Source organism: Entelurus aequoreus, linkage group LG21 (assembly GCF_033978785.1).
Source record: "Entelurus aequoreus isolate RoL-2023_Sb linkage group LG21, RoL_Eaeq_v1.1, whole genome shotgun sequence".
In the NCBI taxonomy this organism is placed as follows: domain Eukaryota; kingdom Metazoa; phylum Chordata; class Actinopteri; order Syngnathiformes; family Syngnathidae; genus Entelurus; species Entelurus aequoreus.
Window position 1 is genome coordinate 37,326,759 of NC_084751.1, and position 9,648 is coordinate 37,336,406.

General features: G+C 39.0%; 1 protein-coding gene across 1 annotated transcript in view; it reads left to right on the top strand.

Annotated features, from left to right (window-relative positions):
- Positions 1–8,522, top strand: part of sh3bp2 (SH3-domain binding protein 2) — a 63,868-nt gene extending 55,346 nt beyond the window's left edge. Inside the window, 5 exon segments of the mRNA XM_062031612.1 lie at positions 2,684–2,807; positions 4,672–4,727; positions 6,449–6,524; positions 6,693–6,752; positions 6,871–8,522. Coding sequence (XP_061887596.1) covers positions 2,684–2,807; positions 4,672–4,727; positions 6,449–6,524; positions 6,693–6,752; positions 6,871–6,993 — 439 coding nt within the window. The 3' untranslated portion in view covers positions 6,994–8,522.
- The last annotated feature ends 1,126 nt before the right edge of the window (positions 8,523–9,648 follow it).

The following is a 9,648-nucleotide window of genomic DNA, read 5'->3' on the forward strand; positions in this document are numbered from 1 at the left end:
TGCGGTCTAAAAAGAAAAAAAAAAAAAAAAAAAAGATCTGCGGTCTGCGGGCCGGTTCTAATAATAAATCAAGATCATCCCAAGGGCCGTAAAAAACCTTCTCGCGGGCCGGATATGGCCCGCGGGCCTTGACTCTGACATATGTGCTGTAGAGTAAAGAAGACAAAAGTTCCTATGACATGATGACATTAATTCACTCATTCACTCCTGGCCTCGCTGACAACAGGAAGTGTCCGTGTGATTTCATTCGCCGGTGGGCGACGCACAGCTCACTTTCCAGGCGACGGAGGATACTGCGGGGACGACACAAGAAAACACACACTGAAAACACGGAGGGGCAAAACACAGAGAGAGCAGGATTGCATCAAGCAGGACGTGGTTTACTGTACGCGAACAGAAGGTTATATTCCGGCACAGCATGGCAGGTTGTGCGGGCTTATAAAGGCAGCTCGTTTATCCCAGGCAGGTGCGCTGATTGCAGATCTCCTGCAGCCGTGCGGAGGTGCGCCCGCAGCGGAGAGGGAACGCCCGTGGGCGTGGCCCGCGGTGCTCTCACTGGAGCGCACAGATGGATGAGCGCCGGTGGCAGGAGTCTGAGCTGTAACACCGAATGTGACTTTTTCGTCAGCTTGTGGCGAGCTACGTCACTCGTGTGCGCCAGAAAGATGCAGTCGCCGGCGGAAATTTTCAGTGCATCACTTGTCAATAGTGCGCAAATAATAGGCTATATGTAATACAGTGGCGGGGAGTGCGTTTCCCACCTAGGCCTTCAGTGATGTCTGACTTCAATGGTTACCTCTCAAAATACCATCATTACTGGAGAAATACTATCCAGGAACACATTTACGCACTACTATTGAATCACCTCAACAGTGTACAAAACTGGTTATTTTCTGGCGCATTTAAAAATCAATCAACGTTGTCCCAATTTACAAATACAACTATTTTGCAATGTTGTTTCAGAGTCAGTTTTAAAGACATTTATGTACAAAACCCAAAACCAGTGAAGTTGGCACGTTGTGTAACTCGTAAATAAAAACAGAATACAATGATAGACTGCAAAGACAAGATATTTAATGTTCAAACTGAGAAACTTAATTTTTTTTTCTAAATAATCATTAACTTACAATTTAATGGCAGCAACACATTGCAAAAAAGTTGGCACAGGGGCATTTTTACCACTGTGTTACATGGCCTTTCCTTTTAACAACACTCAGTAAACGTTTGGGAACTGAGGAGACCAATTTTTGAAGCTTTACAGGTGGAATTATTTCCCATTCTTGCTTGATGTACAGCTTAAGTTGTTCAACAGTCCGGAGTCTCCGTTAATGTGCTACCCATTTTCAATGGGAGACAGGTCTGGACTACAGGCAGGCCAGTCTAGTACCCGCACTCTTTTACTACGAAGCCACGCTGTTTTAACATGTGCAGAATGTGGCTTGGCATGTCTTGCTGAAATAAGCAGGGGCGTCCATGAAAAAGACGTTGCTTGGATGGCAACATACGTTGCTCCAAAACCTGTATGTACCTTTCAGCATTACTGGTGCCTTCACAGATGTGTAAGTTACCCATGCCTTGGGCACTAATACACCCCCATACCATCACAGATGCTGGCTTTTGAACTTTGCGCCTCTAACAGTCCGGATGGTTCTTTTCCTCTTCGGTCCGGAGGACACGACGCCCACAGTTTCCAAAAACATTTTGGAATGTGGACTTGTCAGACCACAGAACACTTTTCCACTTTGCATCAGTCCATCTTAGGTGAGCTCAGGCCCAGCAAAGCCGGCAGCGTTTCTGGGTGTTGTTGATAAATGGCTTTCGCTTTGCACAGTAGAGTTTTAACTTGCACTTACAGATGTAGCAACGAACTGTAGTTACTGACAGTGGTTTTCTGTAGTGTTCGTGAGCCCATGTGGTGATATCCTTTACACACTGATGTCGTTTTTTGATGCAGTACCGCCTGAGGGATCAAAAGTCATCGGCTTGCCACTTACTTGCAGTGATTTTTCCAGATTCTCTGAATCTTTTGATGGTATTACAGACCGTAGATAATGAAATCCCTAAATTCCTTGCAACAGCTCGTTGAGAAATGTTGTTCTTAAACTGTTCGACAATTTGCTCACGCATTTGTTCTCAAAGTGGTGACCCTCGCCTCATCCTTGTTTGTGAATGACTGAGCATTTAATGAAAACTGCTTTTATACACAATCATGGCACATTCTCAGTCTTTTTGCCACTTTTGCCAGCTTTTTTGAAACATGCTGCAGGCGTCAAAGTCCAAAAGAGCTAATAATTGCAAAAAATAACACATTTTCTCAGTTCAAACTTTAAGTATCTTGTCTTTGCAGTCTATTCAATTGAATATAGGTTGAAAAGGATTTGCAAATCATTTTATTCTGTTTTTATTTACGATTTACACAAAGTGCCAACTTCACTGGTTTTGGGTGAAGATGCATGAAGATAGTTTGACAATACATGTTGCGTAAAAGCACATTATTGTAAGTACGACGTTGTAAACTGTATAAATATAATTTTTTTTAAAGTTTAAAATTTAATTCAAAAATGTTCATTAACTGTGAGAGGGAATTTTTATGGGTGTGTCAGTTGTTCTTATGTATGAATTTACATAAGGTTTACTTTCTTGTGGAAGCAGACCGACTATGTGTGATGTGTTTTCCCACCAGAAGAGCATCTCCAGAAGGTCAAAGCTTCCGTTCATCCAGAGATGAGACAGATGTGGCAATCAAGAAGAAACAAGACTTGACCAAATGCAAAGAAGGAGACGTTTCGGACGACGATTATGATAATGTAAGGAAAAACATTCACTTATTTTTTTGCTTACTTAGTACAGTACAGGCCTATAAATTACTATCAAAGGTCTGCCTGTTTTATAGGATGATAAATTGGAGTATTGTACAGTATCAATATGTCACATCAATGACATGATGACACACTAATCCAGGGGTGTCAAACGTATCAGGCCCGCGGCCCGGATGAGTTTGCTAAGTATAAAAATTAGCCGAAATTTTTGAATGAAATAAATTCATTCTTTCTAGTGTCCACTAGATGTCGCAATAGCAATTCTCTGTATTTTTGTAGATGATGCTACATATGTAAAAAAAAACATATGTTAGTGCACCAGTCGAGGAAAATGAGCAAACTACTTAAATAACATCCTGTAATTTGATTTTGATATTATTTTTTAATCTTGATAGATTGAAAATGAACGCCAGTCATCATCATTAATCGTTATTGCAGACCTTAAGATCCATTAAACATATAAAAACACAATACAAAACATTAAAAATAAAACATTAAAAACAAAACAATAAAACATAAAGCCCAAATGTCAGTTTCTGACATACAAACATGTGTGCCAATGGTTCCACAGTCCAGATGAGTACCTAACAGAACTGCGGCCAGGGTTCGTTATCACAGTGATTATGTCATTTTCAGACTCAGATGCCCTACACATAAACTTATACATAAGGTTGCGTAGCAACGCTGAGAAAGTGGGCACCCCAACACTAACAAACATCTTGCTTGCACTGGAGATCCTTGGAATTCCCAGGAGCAGCCTCATACAATCATTATAAGCAACCTGCAGCTTCTGTATGCTTTTCTGCTTATACTTTACCCACAGGGGGGCAGTATACAGACGAGTGCAATAGGCTCTGAATAAGTTTATCTTTACATCATCCGTACAAAAATAACATTTATTTCTCAACATGTTGGCTTGGGCATACAGCATACGCCAATGTCTGTATAGGTCATCATCATCACCCAATAGGTCAGTAATGATGTGCCCCAGATACTTAGTTGTACCAGTGAGTTGACTGAAGAACATTATCACATAAATTATTCAGAAAGTATAAATAACGACAAATAAAGATATATTAACCGCAACATATAAGTGTAAAAAAAAAAAAAACATTATGATTTGTACATTTTCAGAATGTGCTTGTTCTATTTTTAAACAAAGAAAACAATCTGAAGTTGTCTTTGTTTTTAAGTTATCGTGCCATGATTTTACCAGTCCGGCCCCACTTTGGAGTAGATTTTTCTCCATGTGGCCCCCGATCTAAAAGGAGTTTGACACCCCTGCACTAATCTAATTAAATATAATCGTTTTTGAAATGGAGGTGATATTTGATTTGGCTTTGTTGGTTCAGTATTTAGGCAGCACGGTGTTACAGTGGTTAATGCTTGTGCACCACAATAACATGGTCTTTCTGTGTGGAGTTTGCATGTTCTCCCCGTGACTGTGTGGGTTCCCTCCGGATCCTCCGGCTTCCTCCCACCTTCAAAGACATGCACCTGGGGATAGGTTGATTGGCAACACTAAATTGGCCCTAGTATGTGAATGTGAGTGTGAATGTTGTCTGTCTATATGTGTTGGCCCTGCCATGAGGTGGCGAGGCGACTTGTCCAAGGTTTACCCTGCCTTCCGGCCGAATGCAGCTGGGATAGGCTCCGGCCACCCTCCGCGACCCTGAAAGGAACAAGGGGTATAAAAATGGATGGATGGATGGATGTTAGGTATTTGCTTTTAGCATTTTTGTAGAAATAATGTTTGATTCCCGAATAAACAATGCATTGTACTGTCACGATAAACCCCAATGTAAACCATGGTCAGTGCATTTGGTTTTTAATTAAGTGTTTCTCTTTGCAGGTGCTTCTGCCAGACTCTGTGTACATTGACACAACGGAAACAAGCATTGTAGAGAAGTACGGGATTCTTTATTCTCTATTGTGTTAAGCTGTTCATGGAGAAGAGCGATATCTGCTTTCATGTAAAAGTCTCCAATAAGACCAGAAAATTACTCGAGATTTGTCGCTCGTCACTTTTTTTTTTTAATTGAGTGATCTGAATAATTGCTAAGTTGGCAACACTGATCTCTCATTCTGCTATGTCTTCTTATTCTCTGGCAGAGAAGGTGCATATGAGATGTGTTAAGCAGAGTTATTATACAATGCCATCTTCTGTACGGAGTTGTAATGGCAGGCTGCATTCACAGACAGTCCCATAAAATGTGTTTTTGAGCATAGCCAGGAGCACCAAATCAAATTGTGGCAGTCCAAATGTAATGTTTGGGAAACACTGAATACACTTTTTAATAAGGTGTACGATATTGATAGTTCATGCGTAACATTGGTTAATATACAATACCCAAAACCAGTGAAGTTGGCACGTTGTGTAAATAAAAACAGAATACAATGATTTGCAAATCCTTTTCAACCCATATTCATTTCAACCTATAGCCGTTTATCAACAACACCCAGAAACGCCACCGGCTTGGCTGGGCCCGAGCTCATTTAAGATGGACTGAAGCAAAGTGTAAAAGTGTTCTGTGGTCTGGCGAGTCAACATTTCAAATTGTTTTTGGAAACTGTGGACGTCGTGTCCTCCGGATCAAAGAGGAAAAGAACCATCCGGACTGTTATAGGCGCAAAGTTGAAAAGCCAGCATCTGTGATGGTATAAGGGTGTATTAGTGCCCAAGACATGGGTAACTTACACACCTGTGAAGGCGCCATTAATGCTGAAAGGTACAGACAGGTTTTGGAGCAACATATGTTGCCATCCAAGCAACGTTATCATGGACGCCCCTGCTTATTTCAGCAAGACAATGCCAAGCCACGTGTTACAACAGGGTGGCTTCATAGTAAAAGAGTGCGGGTACTAGACTGGCCTGCCTGTAGTCCAGACCTGTCTCCCATTGAAAATGTGTGGCACATTATGAAGCCTAAAATACCACAACAGAGACCCTGGATTGTTGAACAACTTAAGCTGTACATCAAGCAAGAATGGGAAAGAATTCCACCTGAAAAGCGTCAAAAATTGGTCTCCTCAGTTCCCAAACGTTTACTGAGTGTTGTTAAAAGGAAAGGCCATGTAACACTTGTAACTTTTTTGCAATGAGTTGCTGCCATTAAATTCTAAGTTAATAATTAGTTGCAAAAAAAAAGTGTTTCTTAGTACAAACATTAAATATCTTGTCTTTGCAGTCTATTCAATTGAATATAAGTTGAAAAGGATTCGCAAATCATTGTAATCTGTTTTTATTTACCATTTACACAACGTGCCAACTTCACTGGTTTTGGGTTTTGTAGTTAGATAATCACAAGTAGTAGACAATTACTCAAAAGTCGTATTTACTGTAATTTTCGGGCTATGGAGAGCACCAATATTTAAGCCGCACCCACCAAATTTTGAAATAAATAAATATTTTTACTACGACTGTCAAGTGATAATTTTTTTAATTAGATTAATTACACTCTTGAACTGTGATTAATAATGATTAATCACAGGTTATTACTTGATTACCGGTACATGATTAATGCGATATTTTAAGACATGGGTTTTTTTTATGTGGTGTATTTTTTTCATGCATCTTTTATCACTTCTACTGCAAAAACCTTTGTTGACATTTGCTCCATCTGCTGCAGGTTATTCAAGGAGTGCTCCAACCTTCCACAAGATGGCCTTTATGGAATCAGAAACTCAGGAACCAAAACCTCAAAGGTAGAAATAATTAAAAAGTTGTAGAAAGTTTAAGCTAAAAAAAAAAAAAAAAGGAAATATTCCCCAAAATATTGAATGTTATGTAAAATATTGCCCATCTCAATGTTTTGCCAATAGTTACCACTTTCAGATGATGTAAATGTCTAACAGACATACTGTGTTGTGCAGGTGCTGGTGGTGTGGGATGTGGCCATAAGCAAAGCCAGAAACTACCGTTTGTTTGAAGAGGTACACAAAACATAAAGTCTCTTTTTTTTATCAATATAAAATACAAACATATAATTGTTTCATGGTGAACTATTTATTGCACAGTGACATTAGAGATTCGCTCGAATTGTTTCAACAGGCTGACCGGGTGTATCTGGACTCGGATGTAACCTTTCCCAGTCTGTCATCTATGGTGGAACACTACTACAACCATCCTCTGCCTCACCATGGCTCCCTTTGCCTGCAGAGACCATACTCGTGAACACTAGGGATGGGCGATACTGCAAATGTTGGTGCTGATTTGATGCCTCGTAAAGACAGGGCCGGTATCGCCAATACCAATTACTTGAAAACCTCTCAATTTGATTTGCCTTTAATTTTTTAATCATGAATATTATGAGAATAAAAAAACAGGGCAAAGATTTTAGGCCCAAAATTATTGATAAAATATGTAAATAATTTAACAATATGTAAATACACTATAAGACAATGTAATATATCACATATTATTTGTATTTTAAATGTATATATATTAAAAAATGTACATAGATTATTTATTTATAATTTTTTTAAATAATACTTTTAGAATAATACAATTGGCTCTCATTTAGATCCCAACCCAAGAGTGTCAAACGTACGACCCGGTCCGCGAACAGGTTTTATCTGGCCCGCGGGATGAGTTTGCAAAGTATAAAAATGAGCCAAAATTTTTGAATGAAAGAAACTGCTGTTCTAAATGTGTCCACTAGATGTCGCAATAACAATTATTTGTATCTTTGTAGATTATGCTGCATATGAAAAAATAAATAAATAAACCACATGATGTTAGTCCACCAGTCGAGGAAAATGAGCAAATTACATAAATAATTATCCTGTAATTTGATTTTGATATCATTTTTTTAATCTTGATAGATTAAAAATGAACACCAACGAGTTGACTGATGAACATTATCACATAATTTAATCAGAAAGCATAAATAACGACAAATAAAGACAGAATACTATTAATCGCAACATGTAAGTGTAAAAAAAAAAAAACAACAACATTATGATTTGTACAATTTTAGAATGTGCTTGGTCTGTTTTTATACAAAGAAAACAATCTGAAGTTGTCTTTATTTTTAAGTTATCGTGCCGTGATTTTACCAGTCTTGCCCACTTGGGGGTAGATTTTTCTCCTTGTGGCCCCCCATCTAAAATGAGTTTGACACCCCTGTCCTAACCCAAAGTCCTCCTGTGGCCTAAGAATGTATTACCTGAGTTTGTAAACAACATAATAATATATCAATATCAACAATGTAACAAACAATACAACAAAAAAAACATTTGTGGAAAAAAATCGAAAAAAACTACAAATTATAGACCCTTGGTATCAATACCGTTGTTCTGTTACAACTAAAAGTTGTAAACTCTTGTTGTTGAAGTGTGTTGTGCTTATTGCTTGTTATTTAATAAACATTATTACATGTGTATTTGTCGCCATCATGTGGTCAGGGCAGTTACTACATCTTTGAGATGTCTGTACTTTAAAATCAAACTTTACTAATCGGAAGTTGCATAAGCCAAGCAGATAAATCTATGGTGCCAGCACGTACTTTATGGTGGTTATTTTCGAAGAAATACTGCATATATCTTTTGTTCAAGGCTGCATCGCCGGTATGTATCATAAGTTGAACTTTGAAACTTGGTTTTTGTCTAAAATATTTCTAGCTAAATTTACGATTTGTATTGAGATCTTTGTCATGCTCATTATCGATAATTTGCGATGTCATCTAAGATGGCGTCGTAGTACAAATTCACTTTTGTTTACCTTCTCATGCCTTGTAAGGCAGCATTACAGCATATACAAACCCCGTTTCCATATGAGTTGGGAAATTGTGTTAGATGTAAATATAAACGGAATACAATGATTTGCAAATCCTTTTCAACCCATATTCAATTGAATGCACTACAAAGACAAGATATTTGATGTTCACACTCATAAACTTTATTTTTTTTTGCAAATAATCAATAACTTAGAATTTCATGGCTGCAACACGTGCCAAAGTAGTTGGGAAAGGGCATGTTCACCACTGTGTTACATGGCCTTTCCTTTTAACAACACTCAGTAAACGTTTGGGAACTGAGGAGACACATTTTTGAAGCTTCTCAGGTGGAATTATTTCCCATTCTTGCTTGATGTACAGCTTAAGTTGTTCAACAGTCCGGGGTCTCCGTTGTGGTATTTTATTCTTCATAAAGCGCCACACATTTTCAATGGGAGACAGGTCTGGACTACAGGCAGGCAAGTCTAGTACCCGCACTCTTTTACTATGAAGCCATGTTGATGTAACACGTGGCTATGGCATTGTCTTGCTGAAATAAGCAGGGGCGTCCATGGTAACGTTGCTTGGATGGCAACATATGTTGCTCCAAAACCTGTATGTACCTTTCAGCATTAATGGTGCCTTCACAGATGTGTAAGTTACCCATGTCTTGTGCACTAATACACCCCCATACCATCACACATGCTGGCTTTTGAACTTTGTGCCTATAACAATCCGGATGGTTCTTTTCCTCTTTGGTCCGGAGGACACAATGTCCACAGTTTCCAAAAACAATTTGAAATATGGACTCGTCAGACCACAGAACACTTTTCCACTTTGTATCAGTCCATCTTAGATGAGCTCAGGCCCAGCGAAGCCGACGGCGTTTCTGGGTGTTGTTGATAAACGGTTTTCGCCTTGCATAGGAGAGTTTTAACTTGCACTTACAGATGTAGCGATGAACTGTAGTTACTGACAGTGGGTTTGTGAAGTGTTCCTGAGCCCATGTGGTGATATCCTTTACACACTGATGTCGCTTGTTGATGCAGTACAGCCTGAGGGATCGAAGGTCACGGGCTTACCTGCTTACATGCAGTGATTTCTCCAGATTC